This window comes from Symphalangus syndactylus, chromosome 21 (assembly GCF_028878055.3).
Source record: "Symphalangus syndactylus isolate Jambi chromosome 21, NHGRI_mSymSyn1-v2.1_pri, whole genome shotgun sequence".
NCBI classification, from domain to species: domain Eukaryota; kingdom Metazoa; phylum Chordata; class Mammalia; order Primates; family Hylobatidae; genus Symphalangus; species Symphalangus syndactylus.
Window position 1 is genome coordinate 67,109,962 of NC_072443.2, and position 21,775 is coordinate 67,131,736.

The 21,775-nt window shown below is 35.6% G+C and overlaps 1 protein-coding gene across 10 annotated transcripts in view; it reads right to left on the reverse strand.

Moving 5' to 3' along the window:
- Positions 1-21,775, reverse strand: part of CNTN6 (contactin 6) — a 512,408-nt gene that overhangs the window by 49,494 nt on the left and 441,139 nt on the right. For all 10 annotated transcript variants that reach the window (XR_010118662.1, XR_010118660.1, XR_010118661.1 and 7 more), the window contains one exon: positions 14,544-14,671. Coding sequence is in view for 7 of the 10 variants with exons in the window: in XM_063630727.1 (XP_063486797.1) it covers positions 14,544-14,671 (128 nt within the window). In the remaining 3 variants the exon portion in view is untranslated. The remainder of the gene's footprint in view (positions 1-14,543; positions 14,672-21,775) is intronic.

A 21,775-nucleotide genomic window follows, 5' to 3' on the forward strand; every position in this document is an offset into this window, starting at 1 on the left:
GCAGGCTGTTATTAATATAGTGGAGAAAGAAGACAGTAGAAACAAGTTTGGGGAGCAAGAATCAGGAGTTCAAGGTTAGGATATAGTAAATTTGTAAGTGAAGATGATAAAATAGGCTATTGAATTTGGGGATTAAAGAGAAATATCTGAGCTGGAATTAGCTTGATTTGAGTTTGGGAATTAACTTATAGATAATATTTAAAAACATAAAACTGGATGAGATACAAAGGGTAGGTACAGCTATAAAATGAAGACTAAGAAAAAAAGAAAAAAATATACGTGTATACATACATGTATGTAGAATATATAGAATGTATATAGAATATACATGTATGTTTATATACATACATGTAGATGAATATAACTATAAACTAGACTACCAGTTTAGAAAATATAACATTTAAATAACAGGGCTTTTAGGAAAAGGAATGGAATAAAATATTAAATTATTTGGAAAGATATTTTAGAACCAAGAAGTATGAGTTTCTACAGTGACAAAGCCTGCCAAATGCCCAGTGTAATGGTTGATAACAGATTTAAAACATGACACATTATCTTGAAATTGTCAAACACTGGAGGAAACAGAATTCTAGAGAACAAGAGGTAAAAGATGTCACAAACAACAGATTAGAAATCAAAAAGGTTTAGGCTTTCAGAGCAGAGTAACAGCTCAAACTTTCTGAGAAATAATGGCTTCCAATCTAGAATTCTATTTCAAACTAAACCACTAATAAAATGTAAACATAGAATAAAGGCATTTTCAAACATGAAAGATTTTAAAACAATGTATTTCTCTTGGATTATTTCTCAAAAATCCACTGGAAGATTTAATCAACCAAAATGAGGGAGTATGTTAAGAAACAGAAAGGCAGAGAGTTAGGCAATGGAGCGTCAACACACAGGGCAGGCTGATATTGAAGGGAGACTATTGAGATAGATTTGGGAAATGAATTATTTGCAAGTCCATAGAAAACTAAGCAAACGAACAAAAGAAGGGAAAGCAAACACAGGCAAATCAAAGCTAATACTCTGAAATAAACCTTGGACAGAGAAAAGCAGGCAAACAAACAAGGAAATCGGTGTGATGGGGTCTTTATTTCTCCAGGTCTAGCAAGCCGGAAATAAAGGAGTTTTTAAGTCTTTAGTTAATATGCTTTTCCTTTTTGCAAATACAATCCATAAGTCTAAAATGTTTTATATCCTCTTAGACAAGTGCATGATTATCTGCTCACACATGTGTATCTACAGATTAAAATCTACATGCAGCATTTATCATATTTCACTACAGAGTAAAATTTAATTTCAATGCATAAAGTAATCATGGTCAATATATTCCAATTTACCTTCAGGTACCATTACTCATTTATCTACTACTTCAACATTTAAATGGTTTGGAATAAATATTAAAAGACTACTGAGAACCCCAGATTAAAAGAAACAAATGAAGAACCAGTCTAGAGAAAACATTGTCTAAAAGCTCAGATGTCTAAATGAGAAAATATGCAATGTTACCCTATTTCCCTAGCAAATAATAATGTAAAATGTAAACACAGATCTTTTATATTAACAAATAGTCAAAGCAGGGCCTGACATCTATTTAAACAGAACATGCACTGTAGATTCTGTGTAATAAATTAGATATGACAACTACTCAGTTTCAAAACTATTAGTACATAATACGCAGTGACTACATATTTATGGCATCATATTTATATTTCTTATAGCGTTCATTCAGACTATTCTCCAAAAGTAACTTCATGCTGGCTGTAGCGAATTATACAATATAAGACTACTGTAGCATTTTTGTTCTGGGGGACTTTTTTTGAGACAGGATCTTGCTGTGTTGCCCAGGCTGGAGTGCAGTGGCATGATCATAGTTCACTGCAATCTTGAATTTCTGAGCTCAAGTGATCCTTCCATCTCAGCTTCCCAAGTAGCTGGGACAACAGGCATATGCCACCATGCCTTACTAATTTTTTTTTTATTTTTAGTAGAGATAAGGTCTTGCTATGGTCTTGAACTACTTGTCTCAAATAATCCTCCCACCTCAGCCTTTCTTTTTTTTTTTTATTTTTATTTTTATTATGATACTTTAGGTTTTAGGGTACATGTGCACAATGTGCAGGTTTGTTACATATGTATCCATGTGCCATGTTGTTTTGCTGCACCCATTAACTCGTCATTTAGCATTAGGTATATCTCCTAATGCTGTCCCTCCCCCCTCCCCCCACCCCACAACAGTCCCCGGAGTGTGATGTTCCCCTTCCTGTGTCCATGAGTTCTCATTGTTCAATTCCCACCTGTGAGTGAGAACATGCGGTGTTTGGTTTTTTGTCCTTGCGATAGTTTACTGAGAATGATGTTTTCCAGTTTCATCCATGTCCCTACAAAGGACATGAACTCATCCTTTTTTATGGCTGCATAGTATTCCATGGTGTATATGTGCCACATTTTCTTAATCCAGTCTATCGTTGTTGGACATTTGGGTTGGTTCCAACTCTTTGCTATTGTGAATAGTGCCGCAGCAAACATACGTGTGCATGTGTCTTTATAGCAGCATGATTTATAGTCCTTTGGGTATATACCCAGTAATGGGATGGCTGGGTCAAATGGTATTTCTAGTTCTAGATCCCTGAGGAATCGCCACACTGACTTCCACAATGGTTGAACTAGTTTACAGTCCCACCAACAGTGTAAAAGTGTTCCTATTTCTCCACATCCTCTCCAGCACCTGTTGTTTCCTGACTTTTTAATGATGGCCATTATAAATGGTGTGAGATGGTATCTCACTGTGGTTTTGATTTGCATTTCTCTGATGGCCAGTGATGAGGAGCATTTTTTCATGTGTTTTTTGGCTGCATAAATGTCTTCTTTTGAGAAGTGTCTGTTCATGTCCTTCGCCCACTTTTCGATGGGGTTGTTTGTTGTTTTCTTGTAAATTTGTTTGAGTTCATTGTAGATTCTGGATATTAGCCCTTTGTCAGATGAGTAGGTTGCAAAAATTTTCTCCCATTCTGTAGGTTGCCTGTTCACTCTGATGGTAGTTTCTTTTGCTGTGCAGAAGCTCTTTAGTTTAATGAGATCCCATTTGTCAATTTTGGCTTTTGTTGCCATTGCTTTTGGTGTTTTAGACATGAAGTCCTTGCCCACGCCTATGTCCTGAATGGTATTGCCTAGGTTTTCTTGTAGGATTTTAATGGTTTTAGGTCTAACATGTAAGTCTTTAATCCATCTTGAATTAATTTTTGTATAAGGTGTAAGGAAGGGATCCAGTTTCAGCTTTCTACATATGGCTAGCCAGTTTTCCCAGCACCATTTATTAAATAGGGAATCCTTTCCCCATTTCTTGTTTTTGTCAGGTTGGTCAAAGATCAGATAGTTGTAGATATGCGGCATCATTTCTGAGGACTCTGTTCTGTTCCATTGTTCTATGTCTCTGTTGTGGTACCAGTACCATGCTGTTTTGGTTACTGTAGCCTTGTAGTATAGTTTGAAGTCAGGTAGCGTGATGCCTCCAGCTTTGTTCTTTTGGCTTAGGATTGACTTGTCGATGCGGGCTCTTTTTTGGTCCCATATGAACTTTAAAGTAGTTTTTTCCAATTCTGTGGAGAAAGTCATTGGTAGCTTGATGGGGATAGCATTGAATCTATAAATTACCTTGAGCAGTATGGCCATTTTCACGATATTGATTCTTCCAACCCATGAGCATGGAATGTTCTTCCATTTGTTTGTATCCTCTTTTATTTCATTGAGCAGTGGTTTGTAGTTCTCCTTGAAGAGGTCCTTCCCATCCCTTGTAAGTTGGATTCCTAGGTATTTTATTCTCTTTGAAGCAATTGTGAATGGGAGTTCACTCATGATTTGGCTCTCTGTTTGTCTGTGATTGGTGTACAAGAATGCTTGTGATTTTTGTACATTGCTTTTGTATCTTGAGACTTTGCTGAAGTTTCTAATCAGCTTAAGGAGATTTTGGGCTGAGATGATGGGGTTTTCTAGATATACAATCATGTCATCTGCAAACAGGGACAATTTGACTTCCTCTTTTCCTAATTGAATACCTTTTATTTCCTTCTCCTGCCTGATTGCTCTGGCCAGAACTTCCAGCACTATGTTGAATAGGAGTGGTGAGAGAGGGCATCCCTGTCTTGTGCCAGATTTCAAAGGGAATGCTTCCAGTTTTTGCCCATTCAGTATGATATTGGCTGTGGGTTTGTCATAGATAGCTCTTATGATTTTGAGATATGTCCCATCAATACCTAATTTATTGAGAGTTTTTAGCATGAAGGGTTGTTGAACTTTGTCGAAGGCCTTTTCTCCATCTGTTGAGATAATCATGTGGTTTTTGTCTTTGGTTCTGTTTATATGCTGGATTACATTTATTGATTTGCATATGTTGAAGCAGCCTTGCACCCCAGGGATGAAGCCCACTTGATCATGGTGGATAAGCTTTTTGATGTGCTGCTGTATTCGGTTTGCCAGTATTTTATTGAGGATTTTTGCATCAATGTTCGTCAAGGATATTGGTCTGAAATTCTCTTTTTTGGTTATGTCTCTGCCAGGCTTTGGTATCAGGACGATGCTGGCTTCATAAAATGTGTTTGTTAGGGAGGATTCCCTCTTTCTCTATCGATTGGAATAGTTTCAGAAGGAATGGTACCAGTTCCTCTTCTACCTCTGGTAGAATTTGGCTGTGAATCCATCAGGTCCTGGACTCTTTTTGGTTGGTAAGCTATTTATTATTGCCACAATTTCAGAACCTGTTATTGGTCTATTCAGAGATTCAACTTCTTCCTGGTTTAGTGTTGGGAGGGTGTATTTGTTGAGGAATTTATCCATTTCTTCTAGATTTTCTAGTTTATTTGCATAGAGGTGTTTGTAGTATTCTCTGATGGTAGATTGTATTTCTGTGGGATTGGTGGTGATATCCCCTTTTTCATTTTTTATTGCATCTATTTGATTCTTCTCTCTTTTTTTCTTTATTAGTCTTGCTAGCAGTCTATCAATTTTGTTGATCTTTTCAAAAAACCAGCTCCTGGATTCATTAATTTTTTGAAGGGTTTTTTGTGTCTCTATTTCCTTCAGTTCTGCTCTGATTTTAGTTATTTCTTGCCTTCTGCTAGCTTTTGAATGTGTTTGCTCTTGCTTTTCTAGTTCTTTTAATTGTGATGTTAGGGTGTCAATTTTGGATCTTTCCTGCTTTCTCTTGTGGGCATTTAGTGCTATAAATTTCCCTCTACACACTGCTTTGAACGTGTCCCAGAGATTCTGGTATGTTGTGTCTTTGTTCTCGTTGGTTTCAAAGAACATCTTTATTTCTGCCTTCATTTCATTATGTACCCAATAGTCATTCAGGAGCAGGTTGTCCAGTTTCCATGTATTTGAGTGGTTTTGAGTGAGTTTCTTAATCCTGAGTTCTAGTTTGATTGCACTGTGGTCTGAGAGACAGTTTGTTATAATTTCTCTTCTTTTACATTTGCTGAGGAGAGCTTTACTTCCAACTATGTGGTCAATTTTGGAATAGGTGTGGTGTGGTGCTGAAAAAAATGTATATTCTGTTGATTTGGGGTGGAGAGTTCTGTAGATGTCTATTAGGTCCACTTTGTGCAGAGCTGAGTTCAATTCCTGGATATCCTTGTTAACTTTCTGTCTCGTTGATCTGTCTAATGTTGACAGTGGGGTGTTAAAATCTCCCATTATTATTGTGTGGGAGTTTAAGTCCCTTTGTAGGTCACACAGGACTTGCTTTATGAATCTGGGTGCTCCTGTGTTGTGTGCATATATATTTAGGATAGTTAGCTCTTCTTGTTCAATTGATCCCTTTACCATTATGTAATGGCCTTCTTTGTCTCTTTTGATCTTTGTTGGTTTAAAGTCTATTTTATCAGAGACTAGGATTGCAACCCCTGCCTTTTTTTGTTTTCCATTTGCTTGACAGATCTTCCTCCATCCCTTTATTTTGAGTCTATGTGTGTCTCTGCATGTGAGATGGGTTTCCTGAATACAGCACAGTGATGGGTCCTGACTCCTTATCCAGTTTGCCAGTCTGTGTCTTTTAATTGGAGCATTTAGCCCATTTACATTTAAGGTTAATATTGTTATGTGTGAATCCGATCTTGTCATTATGATGTTAGTTGGTTATGTTGCTTGTTAGTTGATGCAGTCGCTTCCTAGATTCGATGGTCTTTACAATTTGGCATGTTTTTGCAGGGGCTGGTACATGTTGTTCTTTTCCATGTTTAGTGCTTCCTTCAGGAGCTCTTTTAGGGCAGGCCTGGTGGTGACAAAATCACTCAGCGTTTGTTTGTCTGTAAAGTATTTTATTTCTCCTTCACTTATGAAGCTTAGTTTGGCTGGATATGAAATTCTGGGTTGAAAATTCTCTTCTTTAAGAACACTGAATATCGGTCCCCACTCTATTCTGGCTTGTAGAGTTTCTGCCGAGAGATCAGCTGTTAGTCTGATGGGCTTCCCTCTTTGGGTAACCTGACCTTTCTCTCTGGCTGCCCTTAACATTTTTTCCTTCATTTCAACTTTGGTGAATCTGACAATTACGCCTCTTGGAGTTGCTCTTCTCAAGGAGTATCTCTGTGGCGTTCTCTGTATTTCCTGAATCTGAATGTTGGCCTGCCTTGCTAGACTGGGGAAGTACTCCTGGATAATATCTTGCAGAGTGTTGTCCAACTTGGTTCCATTCTCCCCGTCATTTTCAGGTACACCAATCAGACGTAGGTTTGGTCTTTTCACATAGTCCCAAATTTCTTGGAGGCTTTGTTCATTTCTTTTTATTCTTTTTTCTCTAAACTTCCCTTCTCACTTCATTTCATTCATTTCATCTTCCATCGCTGATACCCTTTCTTCCAGTTGATCGCATCTGCTACCGAGGCTTCTGCAATCTTCGCGTAGTTCTCGAAACTTGGCTTTCAGCTCCATCAGCTCCTTGAAGCCCTTCTCTCCATTGGTTATTCTAGTTATCCATTCTTCTAATTTTTTTTCAAAGTTTTTAACTTCTTTGCTATTGTTTTGAATTTCCTCCCATAACTCGGAGTAGTTTGATCGTCTGAAGCCTTCTTCTCTCAACTCGTCAAAGTCACTCTCCGTCCAGTTTTGTTCCGTTGCTGGTGAGGAACTGCGTTCCTTTGGAGGAGGAGAGGTGCTCTGCTTTTTAGAGTTTCCAGTTTTTCTGCTCTGTTTTTTCCCAATCTTTGTGGTTTTATCTACTTTTGATCTTAGATGATGGTGATGTGCAGATGGGTTTTTGGTGTGGATGTCCTTTCTGTTTGTTAGTTTTCCTTCTACCAGACAGGACCCTCAGCTGCAAGTCTGTTGGAGTTTACTAGAAGTCTACTCCAGACCCTGTTTGGCTGGGTGTCAGTGGCGGTGGCTGCAGAACAACAGCGGATTTTCGTGAGACCAGAAATTCAACTGTCTGATAGTTCCTCTGGAAGTTTTGTCTCAGAGGAGTACCCGGCCGAGTGAGGTGTCAGTCTGTCCCTACTGGGGGGTGCCTCCCAGTTAGGCTGCTCTGGGGTCAGGGACCCACTTTAGGAGGCAGTCTGTCCGTTCTCAGATCTCCAGCTGCGTGCTGGGAGAACCACTACTCTCTTCAAAGCTGGCAGTCAGACAGGGACATTTAAGTCTGCAGAGGTTCCTGCTGAGTTTTTATTTGTCTGTGCCCTGCCCCCAGAGGTGGAGCCTACAGAGACAGGCAGGCCTCCTTGAGCTGTGGTGGGCTCCACCCAGTTGGAGCTTCCTGGCTGCTTTGTTTACCTAAGCAAGCCTGGGCAATGGCGGGCGCCCCTCCCCCAGCCTCGCTGCCACCTTGCAGCTTGATCTCAGACTGCTGTGCTAGCAATCAGCGAGACTCCGTGGGCATACGACCCTCCGAGCCAGGTGCGGGATACAATCTCCTGGTGTGCCGTTTTCCAGGTCCGTTGGAAAAGCACAGTATTAGGGTGGGACTGACCCGATTTTCCAGGTGCCGTCTGTTACCCCTTTCTTTGACTAGGAAGGGGAACTCCCTGACCCCTTGCGCTTCCCGAGTGAGGCAATGCCTCGCCCTGCTTTGGCTCGCGCACAGTGCGTTGCACCGACTGTCCTGCACCCACTGTTAGACACTCCCTAGTGAGATGAAACCAGTACCTCAAAGAGAAAGGCAGAAATCACCTGTCTTCTGTGTGGCTCAGGCTGGGAGCTGTAGACTGGAGCTGTTCCTATTCAGACATCTTGGCTCCACCCACCCCAACTCCTCAGCCTTTCAAAGTGCTGGGATTACAGGCAAGAGCCACCACACCCAGCCTGTAGTTTTGTAGGAGATGAAAGTAGAAATTTTTATTGTGCCTGTCAATAGGGCCTAATCCAAATGATATTTTCTTCTGAATGTTTCATGTTGGGATGAGGGGAGTCAAAATGAGAAAATAAAACCCAGAAAAGGAGGATAAGGCTAAGTTTGATTCATGTGATTATTTTTTCCCCTTTTCCACGCCCTTCAACCCCATTCCTCTTTTGGACCTGAAAGCATTTGGTAACTACTTGCTTGAGTTTTCAGGATCCAGAGACTGAAAACACAGCTTGCTTCTGGGGAAGTCTTTTCCATCTTAATGACACACTTTATTCCTAAAAAAAAATGGCCCTAGAGCATAAGTGACCACTGAGCTGATTTAGAGAGAGAATGCCTAAGAAGAAGAGTGGCCTCATTGCTTCTTTTAGGGTCAGAATAGAGTCAAGGTAAATTCACTAAATTTCCAATTCTTAACTAAAACCTCAAGAAACAAGTGAGCACAAGTGTTTGCAGGTTTGGGCGGGAAACTAAAGATCAAAAAGACTTAAGAGTTTGAGATTTATATATACATACATGTATATATGTATTTAGTTACCTGCAGAATAAACGTATTGGTTGAAGTGCTTTTTTTAATTTTAATAAAAATAGGAAATGGATAGCTAGTGGTTTATACCGTATGAATGAGACCAAACACAAAAGAATACACAATATAAGAAGATAGCATTTGAATGAAATCTATGGTGAGAAAATTATTACAGTAGCTGCTTCTAGGAGTGTAGTAGGAACAAGGATTAAGTGACATAAAAAAAGTTCTAGACGTTGGATGATAGTAATGTTCTATATCTTGTGTGTTTTGGGTTACAAATGCCATTTTCAAAATTTAGTGAATACACATTAAAATTTACATATAGTAAAATGTAAATGCACATAAATATTGCACTTGAATGAATTTTTACATATAAAAATGTACATATAAAATTGCACTCTAATGAATGAAGGCTGCGGTATTTAGGAGGAAGCACTAATATCTGCATGTTACTATTCTTTTATTCCTGCTGGACTTTGAACAATGTCATGTAAAATTGTCTCATGCATTTTTTAATAAGTACATTTGTTGGAGGATGGGAAAGAAGGAAAGCAAAAGTTCTGCCACATACTAATGCAGGGACCTTGGGCAAGTGGTTTTAGCAACCTATTCCTCAGTCTCCCTTGTATAAAATTGAGATAATAATATCTGCTTCAAAGCATTACTCTGAAAGTTAAAATGAGATGATATACACAAAGAACCTGTCATGGTGCCTAGGACAGAGAATGTATTTAACAAATAGTAATGAATAATAATAATAAAGAAAAGATGAATAACAATAAAAACTAAGTCGTCAAGTTCCACGTTAGTTAGTAATGGCAGGTTAATATAATTCCAGAGGCTGTGCATTAACCACTTTAGTGAGGGTTCTATACTCTTCTGTGTCTGGTCTCCTTCAACTGGCACAAACCACTAGCTATACACCCCCTATTTTTATCAAAATCAAACAAAACAAAACTTTGACCAATAATAGGTTTAAACTATGCGGTAAAAATATCTTGAAAAAAGTGGTAAAACCTATACTGTATTGACATCTATCCTTTACATTTTGTAAAATATACATTAAGAAAAAACACAGCTGTATGACATATGTGGTAATTTAATCTGAGTGACATATGCTGCATTTTAAAAGAGATTGTGAACTAAATTGTCATGAAGACCAAGATAACATTGATCTTAGTGGACTTGCTTAAACTGATGCGTGTTTTTGCTTGTTTTTACATTTTTACTTGAAGAGATTGTAGTATTCAAGTTTCAATAATTCGCACAGCATCACTGTCAATATTGGAACGGGAAAATTTTTCATCTGACCAGTATAATAACTCATTATATATCTTCTCACCTTGAAAATAATTTTTACCATCACTAATTTTTAAATCAAATGTTCATTCTGTTGAAATGCTTTCAGTCATTCTGTGTAGGAAAGTGGCGTGTGGAATTGAACATTTTTGGGGAGATTTTAGTGCTACTGGAGACTTCTCTGGTGTTTTCAAGTACTACGATATGACAAATGTATTCCAATACATCTTGTCATTTCTCTGAAATTGTACTTTTGGTCTGCTCAATTAAGCTGGGCTTGTCGATAAAGCTGAGCTTGATACCTCAAATCCTTCAAACTGCATTTTGGAGCCACAAAGCCTCCAATTATCTGCATATCTTGGGCATTTCTCTTAGTAAACTTAGACCCGTATCATTCTGCTGGAGAAAATGGATAGGCCACTCTGTAATGCTGGTATAATAAAGACTTCTATCACAAAGAATAAACAACTAAATGAGCAGCAATAAACTTAATTTGCACATTAGATATGCTTTTCCAAGTTCCGACATTTCAGTTGAAAATAGCACTGAAGCAATGAGGCCTATAATTGAACATCCAAAACTTCTCCAGTGGGGAAACAAAAACAAATGTTGCCTGCAAACAAGATCATTTTTATAGCCTGCTGTTACTCTGCTTTTTAATAATTTTCCAAATGCCAGATCAAATAATTTCCCCTTTTATGTGATTTTCATATACCTCTTAGTGTATGTACACATTGTAATTTTAATCTCAGTCCTCCAAAATGAAAACACTTAAACTCTCTTTCCTCTTGATTCCTTGTTTGTGCCTATGAAACATGTCCTTAAATTCTACTGGGCATCTTCTGAGGCGCTGGAAAGGCTGCTGCTAATTGTACTCACAATGTTTGAATGGAAAATCGCCTTATCCTGCTGTATTAGTCAAATAGAAATTTCCAACATACAGTGCAGATAACTTCAGAATCCTCTTAACACAGATAAGCCATATCAGCTAAAAACTAAGCTGCAAAATATCTCACTCTTGTAACTATTATCTTTTCCATGTTATCTAACAACATTTGTTGCATGACTGAGGCTGATAAGTAAATTCAAAGGGAGATGATTGTTTTATCAGCTTTACTGAAATTTCTCATTTGCTCTTTAACACTCTATTACTCTTAAGGTCCCTATACACTGATTTTGGCTTGAGAAACAAAATTATATTTGATTCTGTAACAGCAATCATATGAATATTATTGATGAAAAAATACACATACACATATACACAACTATTAAGCCATCTTAACGAACAGCCAGATGACTATTCACCCAATAGTCAAGAAAATGGTTGAATTGATGTACACTGTCATAATTTTTTCCTATGCTAGGCTTTAAATTTGTAGATTGTAAAATAATAATTCCTTGGCAGTGATGTCTTCAGCATTTTTACATGAAAGGGAATTAGAGATAACAGTCTAGTTAAGAGGACATGGTAATAACAAACAGACTTAGAACTGTGCTTGTATGACAGTCACACAATTTCATAAAGATTAAACATTACAGATAAATAATAAAGCAACGTTTCTAAGGCTGTTTTTCTTCATACTGTACACACATTTTGTGTTTATTTTATTTATATGTATTTGTGTGGTTGAGTATGTACATGTTTATATTGCATAGAATATTTCTTGTTAATGACAAAGAAGCAAAAGACCCCAAAATCCACTTAAAATGGGATGTGGATATGTCATGAAGGTTAAAATATAACAAAATTTCCTTCCCATTATTAGGTGTAAACGCATGAAAGTAGCTTGATAATTATGCATAGTGACATCAGTTATGTTAGCATGTACCCTTTTTGTATATGTAAGTTATTCTCCTTTACTGTGCTAGAAATACCAAAACAATGAATTCTCTTCACGAATTTTTGGATTTCGATGTAGGTTCAGGCTTGTACCGCCTTAGGAGAGTGAGGTGATCGATGTCTGTCAGAAATAAAAGTTTACAAACCCTATAATTAGAAAGTGAATGCATGTAAAACGTTTGGTTTTTTCCTTTGATGTTCTTTTTTTTTTTGCAAAGTGTCCTAAGAAGCTCAGACCCCGAAAAACTGAAAACTGTCAGATTTTAGAGCAAGGAAGCCAGTATGAAAAGTATCCCTATGAACTAAGCTGTATAAGATAATAACATTTTATTAAATCAATAAATATTTACTGGGCACATACCGTTCCCGGCAATGTTCTAGGACTTACGATTCATCATTGATTAAAACAAAAATCCCTGCCCTCTTTATCCTTCTGTTTTAGAAGGGAAGAAAAGACAAAAAAAACCATAATAAATAAGTCAGTTATATAGTTTGTAAGAAGATAAAAAGTGATACAGAAGAAGAAAGAGTGGAACTGATTAAGGTAACAAGGAACGCCTAGTGGGATAATTTTGTTTCAACAACCTCAGCAAAGAGCACTAGAAATGAACAAACAAAAATATAAGTCAGGCTTTTTTTTTTTTTTAACTGAGCTATCTTGATTAATTATTGTTTTACTTATGGAAAGAGCAGAGTAGCTGGGGATTATGGTTAGATTTATGGAATACCTGAAAGCGTAGATAAACTTATTTCCATCATAAGTACTAGGAACCTAACTTGCAGAAAACATGGTTATATTACACTTCTGAAATATGCAGATGTTACATCCAGAATACAGTCCAGTGGCTTCCGAGTTTCTCAGTTAATATTTTTGTTAGCCGTCACCTTTTATTTTTCTTTCATCAATTATTAGTGGACTGTATTATGATGTCAAAGGTTTAAGAAACACTGGAGGAAGAGTGCATATTCATTCAGTTCAATCTACTATTAACTTTTGTTTTTCTTATCCTCCAGAGTGAAGGAATCCCCATCATTGTATTTTAGCAGCAAAACCATTGGCCCTCCTCCCAGATCACCAGTATTCTAAAGAAACTTTCTTTTAAAAACTACATTGCTACTGCTGATGTTTTCTATCCTTTCTATTTCACGTTTTAATGCCCTCTGGATTTTCCCATACCTAGAAGATTTAACTGCAATGCCTTTTTATCCTTCACCACATTTTAATCTTCTGCTGTAATAAAATTAGTGCATACTACCTACACCTTCTTAATTTGAAATGATATAATAAATCTCTTTTTTTTACCCTTAATGAACTTGTTACTTTTTCAAATATAAAGTGTTCACATTTTTCAGGTTCTGAGTATTGCCAAAAATGTGCTGGAGGAATAGTCTGTTCTTAAATATAGCTATAACATCTATCTTGAACACTTAAGTCCATCTCTGTCTTAAAAATTGATGACAATACAATCTTAAGGAAGAGAAAGTTTTTCAAAATATGCCACACTGGTTGGATTTTGACACATCAAGTTTTATCAGTCACATTTCCCCAGAATACTTCAGACAATTGTCATCATAATGTAATACGCTTGAGACAGGTTGGCAGAAATATCTTCTAGGCTCAAAGGTGGGTGTTTATTTTCCTTGAGCTATTTTAAATGATGGTTGAAGTGTAGCAGCTAACTACTTTTTATTGAATATATTTATTTTAATGGAAAAGATGAGAAAGCACCAAATGCTGATTCTAATCATTTGGGCTTAATTAGCCGCTTAAACTGCTTTATCAAGAGAGCCATTTTTATCATCCAGGAGGCAATGAAATGATAGAAGTGATATGGCTTCCAGTAAACATACTAGTTTTATGAGCTGAGATTCAACAAAATAGAGCAGCAAAGAAAGAGAATAGTTACTTCTAATATTAATTATGTCCCTTGGTGATAAATGTAGGAACATTTGGATTGATACTGATTTAGAAATCTTAAAAGTATAGAATTTATCTCTATAAATTGTATGAGTTTATCTGCTTAGTGTGATGAAAATATAATAATGATTCACATAGATTTTAATTTTTTCTTACTTACTAAAGGTTGTGACCCCGCGTTTCATTAGTTTTGTACCTGGAGTTATATAAACAAATTAGCCAGTTATGTATTTGGTAGCCTTATATACATGTAAATATTTCATATAAAAATAAAGATTCTGAAAGACATTTGACCAAAAAAATATTATCCAGTGACTTTATCAAAACGTCCATGGCCCGTAACATTAAGGCTTTTGAAAAAGCCAAATAATTTAGGTGTAGGTTTTAACTCTAATTACACTCTGACAGCATTTTCAGTTGCCAAAGTATTCACATCTACCCTGGTATCCCACTGGCAAAGTGTGCATGCTATTAATGAGTACGGTAATGGATCTCTTAAATAAATTGTGAAATCAACTATTTTACATATACAGTATGGTAGAGATTTGACACTGTAATACAAGTCATAATATGCCCGCATATTTACAACGTTCATCAAGCACACATGAAGATAATATGATACCTTTTACAATGAGGCTGCCAGTGTTCTTTGCAGTGCCAAACTGATTTGTGGCTATGCATGTGTATGATCCAGCATCTGACCTGGTAACATTATGTATCTTGAGGCTGCCATCCTCCAAGAGAAATATTCTAAAAAGAAAATACATCATTAATAGAAGTAAGGCTCTTCAACATTGGTAAATCATAAGTGCTTACTTTTATTTTAAAACTTTACTAAAATCATGGGTGTATGTGATAATATGAATTTATTCCTTTCCTGTATTATTCCGTTCTTCATTGTGAGCTATCTCTGAGTCTACATATTAGAGTAAATGGCGTTTGCTTTTATTCTGACACAATATTGATAATTATCATTCTATTACTTGAATTATCATTGTCGATTTCAAAGCATATTAAAAATAAAATCAGTGCTTGGTAGTATAATGTCAAGTTGCTTGATGAATAAGAAATGCAACTATTTACTGTGTATTTTCCAAAGTCAACTCACTGGTGAAAATTGAACTTGGCTTAGGAGAAATGCAAGCAAATTTTCACAATTAGTCTGTGTCTTTTTAAACATGGTCTGTCTTAACATTTTCTGTGGCCACACAACAGGGTGTTGAACCATGACTGTATTTGCCAGTGCTGATGAGTTGAAGAAACTATATGGTTCCATGGCCAGAGGGCCATGCTTATTATGTGGCCTATCCCATCAAAAAGAGGAAGGAAAGAGTAGAATGAATAAGGCTTCATGGGTTAATTATGAATTAATATTAATATTCCTAAAAGATAGAGTACAAAAAGGAGGTTTATCTGCCAAAGAAGTTCCCATCTTTCATAAAATAATCCGTATTAAATTTTTTCTGAAACTCTAGCATGGTCTAAAGCACAATGCCACTGAAATCAGAAAAAAAAAAAAAAACCTGAGATTTGTTCCCCGAAAAATTCACCATCAAATATAATAAGAGGAGACCAAAAAAATGTAAAAACAAAAGCATTCGTCCAATTTCAGGTTACCATATTTTGTATCTTACAAATGTAGTTATCAACCTTTTAAAAACATTAGTAGGTAGTCAAGATTGTATCAAAATATGTGACAACATACCAATTTTTAACAACAGTTTTAAAGGCAAGAAAGGGTAGACAATTTGCACGCATGCCATATCCATTAACAATAACAAAATAGCATTTGCTGCATGGCAAACATATCGTTGTTTCTAATATATGTAACACAAAATGTAGCTAATATAATTAATTACTCAATTTGAAACACAGAGAATACCAGCCAATGACAATTTGTAGGAAGCCAGCTTCTGATGGATTTATTATTAATAACAGATTCCAAATTCTGTTTTCAGTGAGTGGAAGGAGCCACATCTGAATTTAGAATGTTCCATGGCATGTAATCAGATTTTTTAAAGTCATTATCTTAGAGTATTCCCCCATAGCAGACATTTAATGTCTTATTTAATTTCTGAGATGTCTAGTGTACTAGATCCCAATTTACATTAACAATTGAATTATGCCATTATTGATAGAGTAACAAAACTATTCTATTATGCAGCAAACTCAGGCCAAATATAATTCTTTATCTGATTTCAACTAGAAGAGGTAAATGTGAGAAGCTTTTGGGTGCATCTACCCCTAACATTTAGGAATAACTAGGAATTCTGAGCAACACAGAAACCTAAACTATTGGCCAATAAAAAACACATGACAGAAAAGATATGTCTGCTGCTATCTAAAGGCCACCAAGCAAGTTTTTCAGCCACTAAGTCAATGCCAATGTTTATATTTCATATAACTTTTCATATAACTTCCAGAAAGGAATAATTCATGTGTGCAGTGGTACCCTGAGTATACTACCCCTTTCAGGCTCAGTAGGTCTTCAATGTTTGCTAAATTGAGTTGAAACTGCCATCATTGAGGCTGATTATTTCTATGAAATCCTAATCAATACATCAATATTTCTTAAGTGCTTACTACTGTTGAAGGTACTGAGAGAGCAAACTAAGAAAAGTTAAAATCTGCCCTAGACTAACTAGCTAAGTAGCAGAGAATGAAGTTATATCTAATTATCCTAGTACTCATGCTTTTTCCAGAACCATTACTTTGCCTTACATTTAGTAAAATAATTCTGCATGTTAATTATATGGTCCAAGAAGTTTCAGCAGAGTCATCACTAGATGCCCTAAAGATACTCCATGTCTTTATTCCTCAAAATGTGGTCTTATCCCAGACCTAATAAATCAAACTTCATTTTCACAAGACACCCTATGCACTGTAGTACATACAGTGACTAGCATGTACAATAAAGTTTGAGAAGTACTGATCTATTTACTATTAAACTTTAATCTGAAAATTTTTTCTTTACTTCAAAGTAAGACTACATCTTACTTGTGATCTTATGAAAATAATTTATAAAAGAATAATAACATACATTTAAAATGTTTTATAAAAATAACTAAACTAGTAACCAAATTGATTTATCATTTATTAAAATAAACTTTAAAAGTTCTCTCTGTTGATCTAGGATATAGAATATCAAAGATTTAATCATAACTAAAGATTTTATGGCATAACAAATAGTACAGATATTTGAATGTATCACTTAGATTTCTCCTTTAATAAGAGATATTAAAATATAGTAAAAAATTAATCTCATGACAATATAAACAGAATCAAACAACCTGATCATTGTCTTAAAAAAATTAAACAAAAACTATAAAAGTAAGAATTTCCAGTTTTTCAACATATCTAAACACATCTTAGCAGAAATGATTTTAAAAAAGCAAAAAGAAGGAACACTCAGTGAAGATCAAATTGTACTGAGCAACTGGCATTTTCAGATAAGGCAAAATGCACATGTAAGAATTAACTGGAACATTTTAATTGATGATTTTGGTAACATTCATAGAGAAAGACTGGTTTTTTTCTATTCTTTTAGAATATGCAAAAAAGATACTTTATCTCAAGGATTGGTAATAACATATCAATGAACGATATTAAAATATTCTACCTTCATTTGCATATACGCTTCTCTGGCATTAAAAAAAACACACACACAGCCAGAAGTATAGATAAGCTTGGCTATCTGTATAAAACAGGAAAAATATTCTGATAATAAAACTAGAGATTTGCATGAATAATTAGTAAAAAGCATATAATTATAGGGAAAAAAGCAGAAGGTAATACCATGATTACATATTATATGTATATTATTATATGAGGATTTAAGGTTGAAGTTATACTACTAATATACAATGAATCATAAAAATATGTGTGGAAATTTGTGAGCACCATGAAACGATGGAAAGACTTCCAAAAATTCAATTGCAGTTTAAATGCATGATTGAAAGTGGAGCAATGTTATGATATTTTTTCCTTCTTAATCAGCAAATACTTACTAAATGTCTACTGTGTTTGAAACAGTATGTTAGGTGTTACAATGGGGATGTGAAAATAAAGTGTTAGATGTTAAAGGTGCTCTTTTCCATATTAAAACTCACTGTTATAAATTTATGGAGGCTATGACATATTATAGGGAGCTGGCTCTGCACTGGCCTTCTAGTAAGTGTGTAATAAATGTCAACTCATCGAATGCCTAAGACAAACTTCTGGGCTAGGTATTGTTTGCACCCCTATTTTATAAATCAGGAAACAGGCATAAAGAGAAACAATAAGTGACTCAAGTTACCCAGTAGATGGCGGAGGGCTCAGATTCTAACCATATCTTTCTTTGGACCAGAAAACACTTATTTTAGCAAATTCTCTTTCAGTTCATTTCCAAAACATAGTTTACTAATAGCAGAGTTAATAAAAGCAGCATAAATTTAAGCTATATGTGCAGGTACATATGTGTGTGTATCTATATATGTATAAGTTTATTTGCATAGAATGACCTTTAACATTGAAGATTTAAAATCTGATCTTCAGAGTCTAATAACTGTCTAAAATGTGATGGAACATTTGTGTGTGTACATGTATGTGCATTTTCTCAAGATTCTTAGTTTATGTGGCATCTTAAAGGCAGGCTTAATATCCAGTCCCCTGCTATGGAAGAGAGTTTTAACCATAGATATCTTAACACGTGAGGTACTAATAATGGTCATGCTAATACTAAGGATTATTTTTCTTCTTTTCTTGGGCCATCCTGTGCAGTTATGCTGTAATTAGCAGAGTGGATAAAAACTTGGACTTTGAGGTCAAACTACTTATGACCAAATCTGAATCCCAACATTTGATTTTTGTGTTACTGGGCCAAGTTAATTAATGGCCCAAGTCCTTTTTTGTTTTTTTTTTTTTTGTCTATAGCATAGAAATACTAATATTACCTGTGTCACAGAGTCATGAGGATTAATTGATATAAATAGTTCAAACTGCTTAGCACTGTACCTGACTCCATTAGGAGTCAATAGGTAGGCTTTTAATGAACCGATTTCTCATCCTGCCTAGGAATGTAGGCATATCTATAACTCCATGAGGAATAAATAACAAGGAAAGAAGAAATTGTTTTATCACACTGCATTTTGAACAGAGGCCTGAGAACTATATACTGGGCTTTTTGAAAGGAGTCTAATGCCACCAAAACTTTCCTCAGCATTGTTTCACGCTGAAAACCCTTCCTTGAATTCATGCAACCTCTTGTCTGTATTCTTAGCTACTTAATCTTTTTGATCTACAATGCTCTAATTTTTATTTTAGGAATGATAATGTGATTGTTGTAAAAGTTAATTAAATGCTAGATATTAATCCAATTCTTATTCTTAGCTGATACTAATATTTGACATTTTCTCTCCTCCAAGACTCCAGTTACTATTTCTGATTCTCACTCTGTTAGTTGCTCATGCCTAATGTCTTCTTAAAATTCTTGCCTATGGCTGGACTCAGAAGTACGTTATGTGACTTTAACTAAGCTCTGGTTATCAGTCCCTAGACTCTCCTTGGTTTTGGCATCAACAAATTCTGACATTTGACTTACGGTGTTGGTATGTTTCCTCCTTATTTCCTCAATAAGTTTAGTGATAACACCATTTCTCTCATGTCTTTATTCTCTAATATCCACTTAATTAGAATATTTTAACTGTTCACACAATTAAATAGAAAAATTTTCCCCAAATTACCAAACCTCAATATTCTCTTTAGATAATTAAATCGCTGATTATAGCATTTGCATTTAAAATGTTCTGTAAAATTAGAATTTAAAGGCATTTATATGTGTAGATATCGGATGACCATTCAACTAATAGAAAAATTAGTAGTGTTTGTATTGTACCATGCAATTCCTCTAATGCATTATGAGTCAAAATTCAGAAGAACAAGCTGTGTCTGACAGTTAAGTGACACTGGGTAGATTTTATAGTGGCTTTAGAATATAGAACATGTACAAAACTAAGCCAATAACATATAAATATTTCAAGGTTAACTGATAAGTTGAAGGCAGATTTTTTAAGAGCAGTTGAACATGCGTATTTTAATCTTCCCACTGTCAGGGAAGGTAGGTAGTATACACAGAAAACAAAAGTAACAGATGTCTTACCCATTTGCCTGCCTTTATACCTATTACCTTCTATTTGGTGGATCATTATGAATAGAACACCAGGAAGGAGAAGGATCACATCAAATCCACTTGGAGGGCTTCTTTACCTGCAGCATGTGCATCAAATTTTGTGTTACTTTAAGGAACTACATCGAGACTAATGCGGAATGTTTTTAACCTCGTTTTTCTGGTGTCTTAGTCCATTTAGTGTTGCTATATCAGACTCCCTGAGACTCAGTAATTTATAAAGAAAAATGGTTTATTTGGCTCATGATTCTGGTGGCTGGAAGGTTCACGGTTGGGCAGCTGCAGCTGGTGAGGTTCTCAGGCTACTTCAACTCGTGGCAAAAAGCAGAAAGAAACTGGTGTGTGCAAAGAGGTCACATGGCAAGAGGGGAAGTAAGAGAGAGAAACTGAGGAAGCCAGACTCTTTTTAAAACGCTTTCTAGCAGGAGCAAATCTATTCTCAAGAGACCAAGAACTCACTCACCCCAGAGGGAGGGCATTAATCTATTAAGGAGAGATCTGTCCCCAAGGCCCAAACAGGCTCCACCTCCCAAAGCTGCCACATGGAAGATAAAATTTCAATATGAGTTTTATTGGGGGAAAATCCATATCCAAACCATAGCACCTGCATTGCATGAACTAATACCTGTTCATAATTATTTCAGTACAATAGAGATTAACATTCACATCCTTTTTTGTCACTATAACAAATCTAATATCTACCCAATCTTTTATTTACATACAGAAAACAGATCTGTACATGTAGATTCCAAGATGTGAATAGAAAATAATAAATGCTCCAGATTTTTTGTTTGGTATCAATCATAACTTAGTACAAAGTTTGAGGACAAAGAGGATTAGAAATAGCTAAATTTCTTAAACTAAAAAAAAAAAAAAATTAGGTCATTGGGCAATTATAATTTCTTATTGCTGAAACTAGAGCAATACTGCTATTTTTATAGTTAGATTATTAACTGGAGTATTGCTTCCAGTTCTGTCTAAAGATAGTGCTGTAGACCATGAAATTTTAATTGACTCTCTAATTTTACTGATATTTGGAAAATGTAAAATTGATTTTATTAAAATGAGTTAGGTAAGAAACAGAAATGTGGGTATAAATTCTTCCTGTTCACAATTTAAGTTTTAGGTAAAATCTCCCACTGGAATCTATTTTAGATCAAATACTGATATTGTGGTAAAATGTCCCACTGGAATCTGTTTTAAATTAAATATTAATATTGCATTTTAATGATTTTTGCACCCAATTATTATAGTTAAGGTGTAATATCTATGCTAATGTCACTGTCATTTAATAAGCTATCTTTTAAAATTTTCTTATTTTAACAAACCGCATAAAAAGTCAATCTACAAACAAGTAAATTACAAAGTTTGCTCATTTAAATAAAAATAAAGGTTGTCCTTTCCATCATTTTATGTCAGTAACTTTAATTATAAGTAATTGTACGGCTGGGCATGGTGGTTCATGCCTGTAATCCTAGTACACTGAGAGGCCAGGGTGGGCGAATCACATGAGGTCAGGAGTTCAAGACCAGACTGGCCAATATGGTGAAACCCCGTCTGTACTGAAAATACAAAAATTAGCCGGGTATGGTGGTTTGTGCCTGTAATTTCAGCTACTCAGGAAGCTGAGGTGGGAGAATCACTTGAGCCTGGGAGGTGGAGTTTGCAGTAAGTCAAGATTGTGCCAC